General features: G+C 44.4%; 1 protein-coding gene across 1 annotated transcript in view; it reads left to right on the top strand.

The window, feature by feature from the left end:
* Positions 1-19,520, top strand: part of LOC148501281 (uncharacterized) — a 161,408-nt gene that overhangs the window by 29,153 nt on the left and 112,735 nt on the right. Inside the window, exons 5-6 of the mRNA XM_088450737.1 lie at positions 11,648-11,700; positions 16,837-18,912. Of these exons, the coding sequence (XP_088306863.1) occupies positions 11,648-11,700; positions 16,837-18,912 (2,129 nt within the window). The remainder of the gene's footprint in view (positions 1-11,647; positions 11,701-16,836; positions 18,913-19,520) is intronic.

The raw sequence follows: 19,520 nt of genomic DNA, 5'->3' as shown, positions 1-19,520 counted from the left end.
CGGACTGGGTCCTGGTAGCTGCAAGGCTTGGCCTCGTCCCTCCCGGAAAACAGGGGGCAACATCCCCCTCATATCCAGGAATGGTGGGCAGTCAGGACCCCGCTCCGCCCACCAAATGCAGCAGCTTGTCAATCATGCTGTGGCTTAGGGGAGATCATGTGAGCGAGATCGTAGGACTCATTCTACACATGCGCAGGGGTGTAGTAAAAGAGATAGACAGTAATTAGTTAGACAATGTCTAGATAGACACCAGATGTTAGACAGTCAATAGTTAGACAGGGAAAATAGACACAAACAAAAGTCAGACACACTAAAGTTAGACATGTAAAAAGTTTGACAGGTACAAAAGGTCGACAAGGAGGCTCCCGGCCAAACTGGGAGAGTAGGCATGTATGCTATGTGCTTGTTCTCCTTAGGGCAGCACTGCTATTAGGACAATAACTGAGCAAGAGCCTGTTTCAGCAGCGTAGGAAATTGCAACCATGTACGCAGATCAGTCGATTGTTGAGTACTGCCCATGTGTATGCACCGCACTGCGATTACGCACGCAGAAAGGAATCACTCACAGGCCATGTCTGTCCGTTTGAACGCTGTTGCATGGGCGTGCATAAATTAGCCTCACTGCGTGCGACAAGACTTGCAATTTCTGTGATGGGTCAGAGTTGCTGTAATTGTGCGTGATGGGTCAATGTGCTTCGATGTTACCGATGTATACACAGGTCTGCGAGGTATTACGGATGTGAGAAAGCAGCAGTGGCCGTCTCTATGCTGGCTGAGCGGTGGCAGGTATTAGCATATCTTTGCATCTTCATTGCGTGCGATTACACAGCTGCGATTGCAATTGCGATCCGTACTAAATCAGGCCCAAGTCATCGATAGTTACTCAATATGATATATACTGTGTTACATATGGGCCAAGCCAGCTCTTCCAATTCAGATAACAGGGGGAATCTTGTGATCCCCAAATCTGAATTTGGCAAGACACTTTTAAAAATGGTAATTGTATTAAAGAAAACTACATTTACCCATAATTCCTAACTTCATACCACTTCCTCTTATCTTCAATTCACGCGGTAAATAACTTTATCAACACTAAAATCAACTTATTGAAAATATGTTAAAGATGCCTTATTCCTATTCTAATTTCTAATATAAGTGGAAATGTTTCCTGTAATGTAGCAATATCATGTTTGCAATATAAGAATATTACATATCAGGTCGGCCCTGCACCACAGCCGATATATCATACAGATATATCGGTATGTCTGGCTGTATGTACAGGTGACCCACCGACACTGACAGGGACCGCCAACACTGACATCACAACTGGCCAGGCACTTTAAATGTCTGCCCGGTTGTGATGTCTGGCCAGACATATTGAGCGGCCGATTGGTAAGTGTGTATAGCTCACCAAATTGGCCACTCGGGCGGCGCGACGGCCAAGCAATAGAATTCTCCCATAAAAATGTCGCCTATTGCAGTAGAAGCTTTTTATCGTTGACAAGCGTGTTCCAGCGACCTTAATTGCATTACATTAGTCCTCCAGTCCACCGATCTAAGCAGTGGGATATTGGTTACTAAAAGTCTTATCGTATTATGTGAATGTGAAAACGCAAACATGATATGGGAGTAACAATGGCCTCCGGGGGTGAGCTAGGATAACAAATACACAAAGGCTGGAGTCTTAGATTCAAGAACAACTCTATATTGTATAAAGCAACAAAACATACACTAAAAGGTCACAAATCAGTCTCATCCCTCAGTCTGACATGAGACATGAAACCTTTACTATCTCTGTGTCCTGCAGCTGTAATACAGCCACCGCTAGGACAAACATCTAGTGGGAATGGTGAGTTATTTCCTCTTATATAATATTGCTATTTCTTTCTGTTATTACATTAGCGTTTCCCACACATGAGAACTGCGATGCAGCGTATACATGCATAACACGCAGCTGTATTTGTGTGCACAGGTAAGTACCTTGCTCTTGTGTATATTATTTATATCCTGATATATGGGTAGTTGTATATTTTTGTTATTATCATTTATGTATATAGCACTACCAATTACGCAAGGCTGTACAGTGAATATTGTCATTCACATCAGTCTCTGACCCTTGGAGCTTACAGCCTAAATTCCCTAACGCACACACACATACACTAGGGTGCAGTTTAGTCAGCAGCCAATTCACCTGCCGCTCTGCTTTTGAAGTGTGTGAGGAAACAAGAGCACCCAGGGGACACAAGTGTAAACATGGAGAGAACATATAAACTCCACAAAGATAGGGCCCCAGTCGGGAATCATGGCAATGCAGTGAGGCAGCAATACTGACCACTGTGCCACCATAATTGCAATGAACATATATATATATATATATATATATATATAAAAATAAAGTAGCAAGGGCACTCACAATAATTAAGCAAAATTAAGTCCAGTTTATTCACATACCTCCAGTGTCATATAGCTGTAAAGTCCAACGTTTCGGTCCCCATATGAGACCTTTGTCAAAGTGCATCCATAACACAATGTTATTCAAGCCATAAGAAAAGTGTATAAAAAAAAGTATATATATATATATATATATATATATATTCTGCTCATTTTGGTATGCCTTTTATATTGTTACACCCTCATTTTTTGTATTGGTCTTTTTTGTGTGTGGCATAATAGTACTGTAGATCCTTTTGTGTGTTGGTCAAACATTTGATTCATTCTGTGATATCAGATTTCTATAATTAGTTGAAATATATCCGATATATATATTTTTTTTAATGGCAGGCTAAAGGTCATTTAAACATTTTCAAGATCAATGAAAAGGTTAATTACGAAAGAGCAAAACAGAGACTAGGCAGATCTTTTCTGTGCGTTGTGTGTGGATCTGCCACTGTACAATCAGTCTTGAGGGATTGTGGGACTGCTGGTGGAAAGAGTCGAAATGTCACTTTATACATCTGTCTGCTATATATCTATAGGATCCCAAGCTCTATTTAGTCTAATGTATACCTAGAATTATTCATGAAGATCATCGGAACTGTGTTTATTACATAACTTATCTGCGTCTATTGTAACATGGTGGAAATGGGCTTATAAATACTGTAAGATTTCACAATGTCTAGCATGACTTCTGGCTTCCAACCATTCCAAAATCCGAGTGCTTCCCTCTGCGCACTCTGGAACTCCAATTGGAATTTCTTGGAGCTTGACCAACATTCGGCCACTATGATGAATGGGCCTCTTACTTAAAAGTTATAACTAGAGACGTGCACAGACCCCTGTGTTTTGGTGTTAGCAAAACCACCCTCAAGTGTTATAGTTTTGGTTTTGGCAAGACCAGCCTAAAGTGTTATGGTTCGTATTGGGTTTGCAATTTCTTTAAAATTTAAAAATTTTGCTAAAATCATGTAATTCTACTTAAATGCAATCCAAAACTGAGATTCGTTTTTTAAATCTGAGTACCGAACTTACAGCAGACCCGAGCTGGGACTTCGTTCTACTCGGAACCCCAAAAATGATCCGAGCCGGGACTCAATTCGACTTAAAACCCCAAAGTTCAGATGTGTTCGGTTTTCAGGAAAACATGCTGATACTACTATTTCTGCCTGTATAACAGGAACGTTCACCTCAATGGATAGGACTCTTAGAAGGGGTCTATTTACTAAGCAGTGTTAGGAGACAGAGTGAAAAGTGATAAGGTACCAGCCAATCAGCTCCCAACTGTCATTTTTCAAACACAGCCTGTGAGATGGCAGTTAGGAGCTGATTGGCTGGCACCTTGTCACTTTTCACTCTGCCTCCTAACACTGCTTAGTAAATAGACCCCTTAATCTTGAACAACAGTGAATAAGCGATTGCAAGCTGTTGCTTTAGACTTTTAGGACCTCATACTGAGCTGGAAGCATGCCTGTACGTATAGTGTAAAATATGGAACTTTGTTCTGCGTATATATCATGCTGCAAGCATATGTGTGCTCTGTTTTTGGGATCAACTTCACTTACACTTGTTCATGACTGGATAGGTGGATTGGGGAGAGAAGCGGCGTACTAATGAAGGCCAAGCACAATAATGATGTGTTCATGGAATTGCAAACAGAACCACACGACGAAGCATATCCATCTGTCAGTGGCAGATATGGCGGGTGCATAAGGACAGGTGCTCTGATGTCATCATTGTCTCTGTATTTAGCTTCTCTCCCTTTCTCAGTGATGTCATCTCATTGCAAAAACACCTCTCTTCCTCACCCAAGATGTAACCAAAACCCCGATCCACTCACTCATTATCTCCCATCCCATTTAATGTAACTTTCACCCAGAGGCGTTTTTAGACTTGAGAAGGCCCGTGTGTATCACCTGTCACGTGCCCCCTCCTCTCACTCCGGTGGCCGGCAGCTGACTGACACGACTGGCCGGCCACTGCAGAATCAATAGACTCTGGGCACTAGAGTGTGCCCAGGGTCTATTACGCATGCTCAGATCGCCGGGGAAATGGCGCATTTGCCATTTTCCCGGAGATCTCCTCACAACGCATGTGCAAAATGCCAGAAAAAATGTCCGCAACGGCCATTTTCCGGCTTTTGAACAGCCCTGGGAGACCTGATGCGGGACTTGGGAGAGGTAAGTATTACAAAGTAAGGGTGCACACCCTGCACCCATTATAGATACGTCCCTGTTTTCACCTCATTATCCTTCACCTCACTGGCCTCTCCTCTCTCCAAACTATCGTTAACGCTGCAACCAGGAAGATTTTCATTTCCTACTGCTCCACATCTGCCACTTTTCTGATATAAAAGATAGACAGGAATTAGATAGACAATGTCTAGATAGACACTGGATTTTAGACAGGCAATAGGTTGACAGGGACAAACGCTCGACACAGTAAGGGTCGACATGGCAGAAGGTCGACAGGTGCAAAAGATCAACAGGGTCAAAAGGCAGACACAATAATGGTTGACACAAATGGTCAACACACTTTTTTTTGTTCCTAACCTTAAGCTTCCCCCTAACCCTCCCCTTGGTGCCTAACCCTAACCCTCCCTCCTGGTGTCTAACCGTAACTGTTGGGGTAGGTGCCTGACACTAACCGTCCCTCCTAGTGCCTAACCCTAATCTTCCGGTAAGTGCCTAATCCTAACCCTCCCTCCTGGTGCCTGACCCTAACCGTCGGTGTAAGTGCTTAACCCTAACCATCAGGGCAAGTGCCTAAGCCTGCGGTAAGTGCCTAACCCTAAAAAGAAAAAAAATGTCGACCTTGTGACCTTGTTGACCTTCTGTACCTGCCGACCTTCAGTGTTGACATTTACTCTGTCGACCCTTTTTCCCTGTCGACCTATTGCCTGTCTAACATCTGGTGTCTATCAGGACATTGTCGACGTTTTTACTGTCTATCTATAGTCCAGATACCATCTGTCACACCTCACTGACTCCTAGTTCCTTCTAAACCTCAAGCTGTTCGCCTTCACTTACAAAGACCTCAATAACGCTTTCCACCTTATATTCCTATCCTTGTCGCTAGATACAACTCTGCTCTAGTGCAATGCTCCACTTCTGGCCTTCATATATTACACCCTTCTTATAACGTCTTCTCATTCCTATCTCCAAGATTTCTCCTCTAATGCTCCTTATGTCTGGAACTCTGAATCTGACTACACCAGTGCCTTCCCCAACCTAAAAGCTTTTCAGCGTTCCCGTTAAACACCACCTCTTCATGGTCGTCTACCCTTCACCCTCTTAGACCGTCGCATCAACTCAACTCCCTCTTATTCCTTTCACCCTCTATGTTCACCGTGCTTCTTCTGTCCCTCACTTTCCCCTCTTTGTAGAATGTGAGCTCTCTCTGTCCTGTGTCACATGACCATCACTCTACCTTGTATGCCTCACATTGATTGGTGGTGTTGTTCCCTTTGCATTTACATGTCACATGTCAACATTTTGCCCATGACAACATGTTAGATGTCGACATTTCAACCATGTCAATATAACATTAGACATTTTGATGTCGACAGTGAATGTTGACATTATGATACGGCGCTGTGTAATCGGTGGTGCTATGTAAATATTGATAATAAACTGGTATTTACAGGACTACTGAATCCTTGCACTGAATAAAGTTCTACTGAAATAATTCCGATAAACTTCATATATAAATCATGTGAAAACTTTTAATTTGACATGTTATACCATATTTGTTGTTTTAGGTTAAAGATCATCCACAATCCAAATGTGATTAGTTTTCCTGGGATGTGCAATAAAATAGGGGTTTCTCATTTTTTAAGATTTCTCTACTCAAATGCAGAGGTCCACGCTTAGGGAGGACATTAAATACAACACTGGAAAGGTATTTCTGAAAAGCGATGCCATCAAAAGTTTCCAATAAGTTTTTATTGCAGCCTGGAGATCTTGAAATAACCCAATTCCGAAGTTCCCTGAGATAATATTTATGTCTCCATGATGTGTCTGTAAGTATTCCCAGCAAAAATCTTCTGTTTATTTCTTCTTATTTGAAGTATCCGTCAGAGGTAATTTAAAATGTTCACTTATTTAGTTTAGGATGGCAGGTGGAAACTTTGTAAAGGTGAAGACTGTGTACAAACAATTATATATTTATATATTAATAATGCTTAAAAAAATGGCATCACTTTGACTTTCATCAGGGGCATAATACAAAGTACCCCTGATGAAGTAGCACCACAATGAAATGCGTAATGTCTAAGTAATGTACCTGTCTTATTTGCTGTTATCACTGGGTATTCTGGTTTTTACTTATATATTGTACATGTTATTACAATGTGTGAAAGGTACTTTGAGCTGATGTATGAAACAGGATTACACTTTCTTCATGGTTTTTTGTGCATTATTAAAGAAGAATATTCATGATGGAAAATATCTTGGAGCCGTTTGATGCTTATTATCAGATAAGCTGTACTTTTATTCTTTTCTGGTACATGGTCACTACTACTTATTAAGTATTTATCACCTCTAGTGATCATTTTCACTGATTTATTATACTGGGAGACGCCCTAGATTTTTTTACTTTTCAAAAAACTATTGGATGTCAGTGTGATCTACGCAAGATTGGCTGTCATCCATAATGGGTAGATTTATACTAGGCATTTTATTTAAGATTATTCGCTAATATTGTTAGGCTCTAATATTCTAGACCTTTTTGAGATTACTATTGACTGAGTGCCCCAGTTTATCTTCTCTCTTTGTCTTTCTCTCTCTCTCTTTTCTTTCTCTCTCTCTCTATATAGATCTATTGGTCATTCCATGTGACTCACGTTACTTTTCATGTTAATTTTTAGAAATTTAAATGCACTACACACAAAAATGAAGCTGAAAATCAACATTTTAAAAATAGAACAATAATATGTGGGGTAGGTAGTAATAATGAATGCTTAGAAGCAGAAACAAATTTTACTCTTAGTAGTTTAATGTTATTGTTTATATGCGTGACTCATGTTTCAACAGAATGGACATAGGAACTGAGGGGACTTATATCTTTATTTACACCTGCTTTCCTAATTATTTTTACAATATGATTGATATACTATACACTTATAAGACCCTAAATTTCAGATTGACACACAAACAAGAAACTGAATGTTAACCAAACTATACTTAAAATCAATTTTGACATGTGACTCATGTTACGTATGAATGTGACACGTCCTCAGTCAAAGGGCTCTGATACAAATGACTAAAAACCTGTAGAATCCACGTGAATTAATTAATGTAGGCCTGTTTATCTTCCTGATTACTGTGTGAAGATGTATAAAATATTTAATCTGGTGATGATAGCCATTTCCAGTTTCTGCCAGCTTGCTCCTTTGTGCTCACTAAGTATTCACCATCTCTGATGCCCTTGATCTCACCTGGGTAACTCTGTCCATCATATACAACATGGAACCAGTCACCAACATTAACTACATCACCTGAAGTCACTGTGACAGTTACACAATATACTAGAATCTTTTAGCAGCTTAAATATACTAAAATGTTAACGGTAATGTGAAATTATATTTTCATGTATTGTGTCCTATATTTCATGGAATGACCCTCATATATTTATTACCAGTTATTTATATAGCGCACCCATATTCTGCAGAGTTTTACAGATAATATTTGTTCATTCACGTCAGGCCCTGCCCCAGTGGAGTCTACAATCTGTATTCCCTATTACATGCTCACACACATACACTAGGGTTCCTTTTATGTCAGGAGCCAATTAACATGCCAGTATATTTTTGGACTATGGGAGGAAACCAGAGCACCCGGAGGAAACTCACGCAAGCACGGGGGAGAACATACAAACTCCACACAGTTAGGACCATGGTGATAATACTAAAGATGGCGTTGTGCTGCTGTAACCTATGGGCTACACATCACAAAACTTACTGGGAGAGGGGTACCGCTGGAGTCCTGGCACAGATGTGAAGAGACTGCTGACGCCTGACGTAGTCTATACACTCCAAGCACTTTGCAGCCCCTTTTGTAGCCCCTGTCCCTGCGGGCGCTCTGTAGTACATTTGGCCAATATGATCGCATACTGCAATACTATCATGGGGTGCTAATATCTCACTCAGATCGCATTATGTATGTGACCATTGACAAATGGGCCCCCATGAGAGAATCATTTCAAAATCCCATTTGTGCTGTATAAATCTTAGGAGCTTTAAACAGAGCTAATCCATCAGGCACATTTGGAACCAAATACAGTCTTGTATATAAAATTATCGCTGAATCATCAATATACTATCATCTCAAATGATGTCCAGAAAGATGTAAAATAAGCATACTAATACTTCTTTTCCACCAAAAACCTTGGTCCGACCTGGGTTTTCAGACATGGAGCCTGATTGAGAGCCGCTCGCGAGCGCACAGCGCTCGCAAGCGGCTCGATGTTTGGCCACTGCGCATGCGCCGCGTCCGGCGTGCGCATGCGCAAGCCCCACCGTGCAACTGAACTTCAATCGCTACGGGGCTCGCTGCAAGATGGGGCGGCTGTAGATGGTGAGTGACAGCTCGCCCCGTTTTGTAGGCGGGTAGGGGGGGTGGCTGCACAAACGCAGGCGTTCCCTTAGGAACATAGAAAAATTGTTGCAAGAGACAACACAAGACAAAAACTAGCTTTTTGGGGCACTCTTGAAAAAAAAAAAAAATAATGATTATTATCAAAAAATAAATGATAGATAAAATTTTACCTTTATTATATTCCTCTAATAAAAGTGATATAACTACACTCTAATATTAAGACGAATGACAATACATATAACAATAAGACATCACAGATGATATATAAAGAAGGCGAATTTTTTTTTAGCTTCAATAAAGCCTGAGGTAAAAGATAAATACATATATTGAATTATAATATGTTTAAATCCTCAGGACTAAACCACTCCACAAACGCTAAAAAGGACCTCTTAAATGTGACACAATAAATATAATGATAGTAATAAGTATACACATATGTGTCAATAAAATATACTAAAGCCAAAATACCCTCTCTAGGAGCATAGATAAGTACATAAATGAAAGAATTAAAAATCTAAATCACATGTAGGACTGCAATAGCATCACCTAACCTCATTTGTCAGGGGATCCTGGATAGAAATGAGGATACAATTAGGATGCCAGTACAATGTATGTATAAAAGTAAATAAAGATATTTTAGGACAAATATTGAAATAAACTAATTTGATTGAATAGTATTGATCCTCAAATGGATTCCTAATGAGCACATGGCTTTAGTATATTTTATTGACACATATGTGTATACTTATTACTATCATTATATTTATTGTGTCACATTTAAGAGGTCCTTATTAGCGTTTGTGGAGTGGTTTAGTCCTGAGGATTTAAACATATTATAATTCAATATATGTATTTATCTTTTACCTCAGGCTTTATTGAAGCAAAAAAAATGTTGCCTTCTTTATATATCATCTGTGATGTCTTATTGTTATATGTATTGTCATTTGTCTTAATATTACAGTGTAGTTATATCACTTTTATTAGAGGAATATAATAAAGGTTAAATTTTATCTATCATTTACTTTTTGATAATAATCATTATTTATTTATTTTTATCAAGAGTGCCCCAAAAAGCTAGTTTTTGTCTTGTGTTGTCTCTTGCAACAATTCTTCTATGTGTATTACACAAATTCTTTGGGTGCACCACCAATAAGAGGGTCATTAAATAAAGAATATATTGTATGAATGACCATTATTTTTGGTTTTCTATATAGCGATTATATTTATAAAAATTTCAGTGCGGATTCTCTTTCACTTATTAGTTCCCTTAGGAACGCCTGGCGTTTGTGGGAGGACCTACTGACATCACTACTGATGTCAGTAGTCCACTTCCTGCTCTATTAGAGCAGGAAGTCCACTCGGCCTTGCGGCAGCATAGACCCTGCCACAGGGTCTTGTCGCAAGGCCGATGGTTGCGATAATCGCAACGGTCTCCAGGTCGCTCGCACAAGCTGTTGGAGGTCTCCCACAGCTTTGCGAGCGGCAGGAGAAAAAAAAAAACACCCACAGACCCTGCGAGCGGGTCTGAATTAGGGCCATGGTTCCAACCCAGGTCAGACACCGTTTACACAGCACCATCGATCTGGGTTACACACTGAACCTGGGTCTGCTCTGCTACACTTGTGAGGTCATAAAAAGTGGGAGGTGACTGCTCCACAATCACCATTAACCCAGGTTGCGCCTTTTACACTGCACCATGACCCAGGTCCATCCTGGGTCCGACCCTGGTAGCTACCTGGGTTGGATTGCCGGGTCACTTGACCGGGTTATTTTCAGAGACATTTTAACACTGAGCTGCGACCCGGGTAAACCCAGGTTTTTGCTCTGGTGTAAAAGGGGTATTAGAAATCACAGTCCCTCATCTTGATTTTAGCTCACTGATAGACTTTACTTGGAATAAATGAGTGACAGTGACAAGAACATACCTTTATTCTTCCCCAGGAAGCCACCTAAACAATTTATCGATCTGCTGCTCTGCTAGAAGCTTAGCGTCTATTAATGAAAGTTTTCTTCTGCTGCAAACTCCTTTAAGCAATTTGCAAAGCCGCCCCCCTCATAAAAAGCCCTTTCTGTTGCATGTCATGTAGATTATCTCATATAACCTGAGTGCTACCTATACTGGTAGCAATCAAGCCCATTATCCCAGTGCTGCCTGTGAGTGAACTATGCTAACCCCTGTGCCACCATGCTGGCCATATTCTGCCAATAAATTAATCATCGTTCCTGCATAAGTATTCAAAACATGATACATCATTTGTATAATATTTCTGTGCTCGCATTATTTCAATAGAAACTTCTACATTGTGTATTACCTTCATTATGACAATATTATTAATGTCAGTTTCCATATACTGTAATTCTTTTGCCCGTTTCACAATCCCTAAAAAGCCTCTTTTACTGAGAGATATGTTTGCTTTAATTTAGATTGGTGATAAATGCACAGATTTCATTTTATTATTCATCTTGGAGTCTTTTCAATAGTTACTTCCGAGGCCTCTTTTATTTCAGTTAAGAATGAGAAACTGATACACTTGTCAGGAAACCATGATCTCTGCGGTTCTATCACATGTGTAGTTACTGTGCGATGCTGTATAATTCCTTTTGCTTTTGTTTATAAGGTTTTCTGTGTCGCTGCTGGCTTGGGTGTGGATTGGAAGCTGTGTCTTTGCAGGTAGGAACAATACTACTGTTTTGTCTTAGACCTACTTAAATAGTTACTTTCTATAAGTTATAATAATAATTTTGTTGGTGACATTTTGCACAAAATAATGTTTAATAATGATGACAAGCAATATTTCTTATCGGTTGGACTTTAGACTGAAAATATCAGATTTCCTAAATGCATGGCATGGCATAGAGAGGTAGACTAGATTTCTGTCTAAGTGCAAGTGTAAAATGCGTCAGAAAAAAGAATTAACGCTTTTCTACTTCTACAGAGTTGGCCACAATGTGAGATGCGCCAGACTCTGCATAGCTAGCAAATGAGCCCCCCTCTCCGTACAACTACCAGATTCACCAAGAGTATGACAGGAGATGTGGCTTCATTGCGAGTATACAAACAGGGGCATATACACTTTTTAGGTGGTCATTTTTGGGGGCTTTAAACGTGGACGCACACTTACTGTACTTTGCCCACATCTGCACATCCCCTCCAACCCCCTGTCCCAGCCTAGTGTGCAAAATGCGGCCAAATCACCAAGACGATCATCGCGAATAGACACGCGTCCAATAAAAGAAGAGCAAGTTGCGGTGAAAAAAACACAACTTGCGTTTAGGCCCACTCCGAATGAGGTGCGCAATGTGCCCGGAAATTTTTGAGACATAACTGCGCTGAGATGGAAATTTGGTACAGGCTGAGTCTCCCATATCCAAAATGCTTAGGACCAGGGGTATTCTGGATATCGGAATATTCCGTAGTTTGGAATATTTGCATACCATAATGAGATATCCTGGGAATGTGACCCAAATCTAAGCACAGAATGCATTTATGTGTTATATACACCTTATACACACAGCCTGCAGGTAACTTTATACAATATATTCAATAATTTTGTGGCACAAACAAAGTTTGTGTACATATATGAAATTAATTTATGCTTTATATACACTTTATACACACAGCCTGAAGGTGATTTTATACAATATGTTTTAATCATTTTGTGCCTTAAACAAAGTTTGTGTACATTAAACCATCAAAAAGCAAAGATTTCACTGTCTCAGTCATGCTAAAGAAATTCCGTATTTCTGAATATTTGTTTATGGGAGACTCAACCTGTAGTGTAAGATAAAATTTGACAAAACTGATTCATCAACCACTCAGTAGGTTATAGTGCACTGTGTAACTGTTGCCACCCTGACATGTTAGGGAAGAAGATAATTGATTTCTTTTTTTGACTTATTGACCATAAAAATCTTTAACAGAGGACCCTGATCGGAATGCAGTCAGGAAGCCGATGGTCGAAATGCCGACTGCCGGCTTCTTGACTCTCTAATCCCGGCAGGAGGGGTCTAATGATAGGCGTTGAAATCCCGACGCCTATCAGTATCCCATACCGAAAGACAGCTGCGCGGGACGGGGGGAGGGTTAGATTAGGGGCCTCCGGGGAGGACTAGGGTTAGGCACCCCCCAGGAGGATTAGGCTAGGGGAAGGGGGGTTAGGCACCCCCCAGGAGGGTTAGGCTAGGGGAAGGGTGGTTAGGCACCCCCGGGGGGAGGTTAGGGTTAGGCACCCCCCAGGAGACTTAGGTTTAGGCTGCGGGGACAGGGGGTTAGGTTTAGGCTCTTAGGGGGGTTAGGTTTAGGTACCCCTAAGGGAGGGTTATGGGGGGATAGGATTAGTTGTACTTACCTAAATCACCTGTCGGGATCTTCACTCCTGCCGGTGTTCCAGTGCCGGGATTTGAACCGCCGGGCACGCAACCAGCGGTCAATCACTGATTCCCCAGGATTCCGGCCGCTGAAATCCTGACACTGAAAGCCCGGCATTGGACTAAAGATAAGCGTCTAAATACCGACACCTATCACTAGGCCCATGCCGAAATCCCGATGCCTGGCATACCGAACTCAGGTAAGCCGGATGTCCGGAGCTCTTGCCCGCAAGGGGGGGGGGTTGGGTTTAGGGACTCCCAGGGGGAAATAGGGTTAGGTACCCCCCCCCCGGGAGGGTTAGGCTAGGGGAGTTAGGGTTAGGTACCCCTCGGGATGGTTAGATTTAAGATGCGGGGAGGGGGGATTAGGTTTAGGCATCCCTGGGGGGAGGTTAGGCACCACTAAGAGAGAGTTAGGGTTAGGGGGGGAGAGGGGAGGGTTAGGGGACTTACCTACCCCAGTCGGGATCTTCATCTGCCGGCCTTCCGGCGTCGGGATTTCATCCGCCTGGCTTACATCCGGCAGCAGTGGCGGGCTGGGCAGGGTGCCATGTGCCCCCCAGGCCGCAGTGTCATGCGGGCCGCAGGCAGTCTGTGTCACTGTGACACAGACTGCACCGCGTGTGTAGCGCTGACCGGACGGAGCTTGGTCAGCGCTACACAAGTGACAAACATACAGCCGCCGGCACCGGTAGCTGTGTGTTTGTTTTGATTAGCAGCCAATGAGAGTCTGTCAGACTCTCATTAGCTGCTGCTGCGCCCACTGGAGGAGCCGCTCCATTTTCTGGCTCCCGCAGTGGGCAATGGGAGAGACGTCATGATGTCATATGACGTCTCTTCCATAATGCAGAGCGGCCCAGCCCGGGAGGACAGATGGAGGAGCAGATGGCGGCGGCGGGAGCGGGGATTCGTGTAAGGGGTTTTTTTTATTTTGTTTTTTATATTACGTGTGTCCAGGGCTGCCATCAGAAATTGTGGGGCCCGGTACTGACAAAATAGGTAGGGCCCCCGCTGTGGAGCTACTTCGGCGGTGATGCATCAATTGGTGCATAAACCAGAGATGCTAGACATGGTGGGGGTGGGGGTAAAGGGCAGGGAAGGATGGACATTACTGGGGAAAACAGGGCAGGGAAGGATGGACATTACTGGGGAACACAGGGCAGGGGAGGCTGGACAAGTGGGGGCACTGGGCTGGCAAGAGTGAACTGGAGCAGGGAAGACAGGCTAGCTGGCTGGACTAGGAGGGGGTAGGGGGCGCAGGGAAGGCTGGCTGGATAGAGGGAGGGGCAGGGAGAGTAGGCTGGCTAAACTAGAGGGCTGGCTGGACCGGGGTGCAGTAGGCAGGGAAGGAAGGCTGGCTAGACTGGGGAGGGGGCTTAGGGACGGCTGGCTAGACTGGGGGAGGGGCAGAGAAAGTAGGAAGGCAGGCTGGCTGGAATGGGGGTTGGGGGTGCGGACAGGGAAGGCTGGCTGGCTGGAATGGGGGGGTGCAGGGAAGTCTGGCTAGACTGGGGGGGGACAGTGCAGAGAAGGCAGGATGGCTGGCTGGACTAGGGGGCAGTGCAGGGAAGGCTGGCTAGACTTGGGGGACAGTGCAGGGAAGGCAGAATGACTGGCTGGACTAGGGGGTGGGCAGGCTGGCTGGACTAAGGGGGCAGTGCAGGTAAGGCTGGCTGGACTAGCGGGATGCACAAGGCAGGATCAACCTACCTGCTCTTTTCTTGGCACTTCCTGTCCTGAGAGAGAGGGGCAAAGAATGCACTGGGTGGCAGACAGGCAGAGAGACCATCAGTGTGCCGCTGCTGCATGTGAGCTATGGAGCTGGCCGTGAGCCAATCATAGCTCGGAGAACAGCAGCCAATCAGAGCAGCCGCTTCTGATTGCCTTCCGTTCCGCGAGCTGTAATTGGAGCTGGCCGCGAGCCAATCACAGCTCGCGGAACAGCAGCCAATCAGGAGAGGCTGCTCTGATTGCTTGCCGTTCTGCAAGCTATGATTAGCTCACGGCAGCTCCAGTGTTTACATGCCGCGCCACTGATGGCTTTCCTTGCCGCTGCCACCCGGGCCCCCTCTCTCTCCGGGCCCGGGACTGGAGGCCCGGCAGTCCCCCCCCTGATGGCGGCCCTGCCAATGTGTCTACTGGGGGGGGGGGTCTGGCACTACAATGAGGAGACCACTACTGGGTGCACTACAAAGGGGGGGACTACTACTACTGGGGGAACTACAGGGGGAGTGGGGGACTACTACTACTGGGGACACTATAAGGGGGGTCTACTACTGGGGGCACTACAAGAGGGGGACTACTACTGGGGGCACTATAAGAGGGGACTACTACTACTGGGGGCACTACAAGGGGGTACTACTACTACTGAGGGGACTACTACTAGGGGCACTACAAGGGGAGGGGATGACTACTAGGGGCACTGCATAGGGGGGAGGGGACTACTACTAGGGGCACTGCATAGGGGGGAGGGGACTACTACTAGGGGCACTACATAGGGGGAGGGGACTACGACTGGGGGCACTGCATCGAGGGACCACTGCTGGGGGCTCTATATAAAGGGCAATGCTGGGGGTACTGCATAGGGGGGAGACTACAGCTGGGGCCTCTATTTAAGGGGCATTGCATAAGGGTTACCACTATTGATGGCACTGCATGGGGGGTGGACTGCTACTGGGGGCACTATATAAGGGGCACTGCATAGGGGTACCACCATTGGGGCACTATATAAGGGGCATATTACTGGGGGCACAAGGGGCACTGCACAGGGGGGACCACTACTGGGGGCACTATATAAGGGGCTTACTACTGGGGGCACAAGGGGCACTGCATAGGGGGGAATCACTACTGGGGGCACTACTGGAGGCCTGCATAAGGGTGTTCTCTCCTGTGACACACGGGGCACTGCATATGGGCACTACGACAGGGGGCTGCCCCTAATCTTTATTTTTACCTTACATTAATCCCACATGGACCCGCCTCCTCCCTGGAACACTTGAGGGGGGGCGGCGCCGTAGCACGCACGTTCTTCGGGCACCCTGGCTACACGCTACTCCTTTGCCAGGGCCGCCTGCATGCATTGCCCCCCAGGCTAAAAGTTGCCAGCCAGCCCCTGTCCGGCAGTATTACATACCCATTCCAAACCATCAACTTCAAACAGTCATTTTATAGACTATGCTAGATAAATGATAGCTAGAAGCTCATAGGTTTCATGCATCACCCCTATAATCTTTCAAATGTCGCTGCATCTGGTTATTGATTACACATACAAACACACACATATATATGTCATTGTCTATAATACAATATTTGCAGATGTACACGTGTATACCTGTATGTATATATATTTATATATATATATATATATATATAATATATGTATATATATACCTAACTAAATAAATGATTTAAAACATTGCTAATTTTTTTTTTATTTTAGCAAATGACTTGTGCGCCTCCAAAGGTCTCCTGTGCCATACAGATGCGGAGTGCATGAGCACCATCACTGGAGACTCCTTCTGTGTCTGCAAAACGGGATACTCGGGCAATGGAGAAACATGTGCCAACATTAATGAATGCTCCACTTCCCTGCACAAGTGCCACCAACAAGCCACGTGTGTGGACACCGTAGGAAGCTACTTGTGCCTGTGCAAATCTGGCTACACCGGGAATGGCTTTAACTGCACTGACATAAATGAATGTGCCACCGCTAACGGTGGGTGCCACGCTGATGCCCTTTGCACTAACACCCCCGGAGATAGGACCTGTCAGTGCCGGACAGGATACACAGGAAGCGGAGTCACTTGTTCAGATGTTGATGAGTGTAAAAAAGCTAATTTGTGCCACTGGAATGCCACCTGCGCCAATAATCCCGGCTCTTATGTCTGCACGTGCAATCCTGGGTTTAAAGGCAATGGTAACTACCTATGCCTGGACATAGACGAGTGCTCTGACAGCCCGGGCCTTTGCTCTCGTGCCTTTGGATTCAATGGGTGCAAAAACCTGCCAGGATCATACCAATGCACGTGCTCATCCGGCTACCAGAATACAGACAATAAGTGTGTGGACATTGATGAATGTGCCAACAATATATGCAGCCCATTCTCCACGTGTACCAACTCCGCTGGGTCTTACACTTGCACCTGTAAGGACGGTTTCAATGGGAATGGCCTGACTTGTGTAGACATTAACGAATGTCTGACAGATAACAAATGCCACTCACAAGCCAACTGCTTCAATTTTCTGGGTAGTTACAACTGCGCGTGCAAGACCGGGTTCTCCGGAAATGGATTTGTCTGCTCGGATATAAATGAGTGCCAACAAGATAACATCTGTCCAGTAGATTCAACATGTCAGAATATGGAAGGCTCATACCGGTGTCAGTGTGCCACAGGCTTCACCCTTAATCAGAGCAAATGCGTTGATATTGACGAGTGCAAAATTGGACTATGCAGCCCGAATGCCACCTGCCAGAATGATCCTGGGAGTTTCAAGTGTTCGTGCAAACCGGGCTTTGCAGGAGATGGCTTGACGTGTACAGATATCAACGAGTGTGCACAGAACAATGGGGGCTGCCATGGCAACGGGGTATGCACCAATCTACCCGGGTCCTTCTCATGCACCTGCTTAAGTGGGTACCTCGGCGATGGAGTGAAACAGTGTCAGGATATCGACGAATGTGCTGCTAATAATGGGAACTGCCTGTATGGGGCTGTGTGCCTGAACGCACCCGGCTCATACCGGTGCCAGTGTGCCACTGGCTTTCAAGCTATAAACAACACCTCATGCCAAGATGTTGATGAATGCAAGACTGTGAGCGGAGCCTGCCAGCTAAACGCACAGTGCTTCAACACCTTTGGATCTTTCTATTGTGAATGCAAATCTGGCTTCACAAATAACAATGGGCTTAGCTGCAATGACATCAACGAATGTCTGAGAGACCCCTGCCACTTACGGGCAACCTGTGCCAACACGTTTGGTTCATTCGATTGCAGCTGTAGTAAAGGGTTTGAAGGAAATGGGTTCAACTGTACTGATATCGATGAGTGCAAGAACACATTTACTTGCCACCAGAATGCAATTTGCTCCAATTTTCCAGGTAGTTTTGCATGCCAGTGTTGGCACGGATTTGTCGGAGACGGCTTTCTATGCGAAGACCTAAATGAATGTATGTCAAGCAATGGCACGTGTATGAAAGACACGGTCTGCATCAACTCTGTTGGCTCCTATGTTTGCTCCTGCTTAAATGGAACTCTGGCGCTCAACGGCAGCTGTGGTCCCCCAAGTTCCGCCTGTAAGCCATCATGCCACCCAAAAGCTCTCTGCCATAGCACAGGCAGCAGCTACAAGTGCGTATGTGATTTTGGATTTCAGGGCGATGGTGTCGTTTGTACAGACGTTGATGAATGCCAAAATGATGTATGCAAAGACAACACAACGCTGTGCGTTAACACCCCGGGGTCCTATATGTGCATCTGCAAGCCAGGTTTCAAGCTTAACAGCTCTCAGTGTTCAGGTAAGACATATAGTAAATGAAATGCGATCAATTAAAACGCACTGGATTCTATTGTGCTGATATAGCACGACATGTTACTAAGGTGAAACCATGATTCTGGGGTCTATTTACTAAGCAGTGTTAGGAGACAGAGTGAAAAGTGATAAGTCTGTGATAAGGTGCCAGCCAATCAGCTGCCAACTGTCATTTTTCAAACACAGGCTGTGAGATGACAGTTGGGAGCTGATTGGCTGGCACCTTATCACTTTCTTATAACTTTTCACTCTGTCTCCTAACACTGCTTAGTAAATAGACCCCTCTGTGAGGTGTGAAGCTTTGTCTTCTTCTGACTGGACGATCTCGGCAGATCATATGGGATCTGTGTGGGCGGGAAGCGTGAGCTCTTCTTCCTACACCTACCCACGCCACTACAATAGTTTGTTTTGAGGGAGAAGATCATTTAAATTAGATTACATGGTGGAGCATACACAACTAGGGGGTGTTTCCTACTATTTACTGCTACTTTTTACGAGTATTCTGGAGAACCTGGAAATCACAAGTTGTTGTTTATGTGCTTTTTGAAACCTTACAGATGCCCTTTTATGGTGAATTGCATTCTGAGGTGAGCA

Source organism: Taudactylus pleione, unplaced genomic scaffold (assembly GCF_031769625.1).
Source record: "Taudactylus pleione unplaced genomic scaffold, aTauple2 ptg000522l, whole genome shotgun sequence".
NCBI lineage: Eukaryota > Metazoa > Chordata > Amphibia > Anura > Myobatrachidae > Taudactylus > Taudactylus pleione.
The sequence above is the reverse complement of the archived record's forward strand: the minus strand, read 5'-3'. Positions and strand labels throughout refer to the sequence as shown.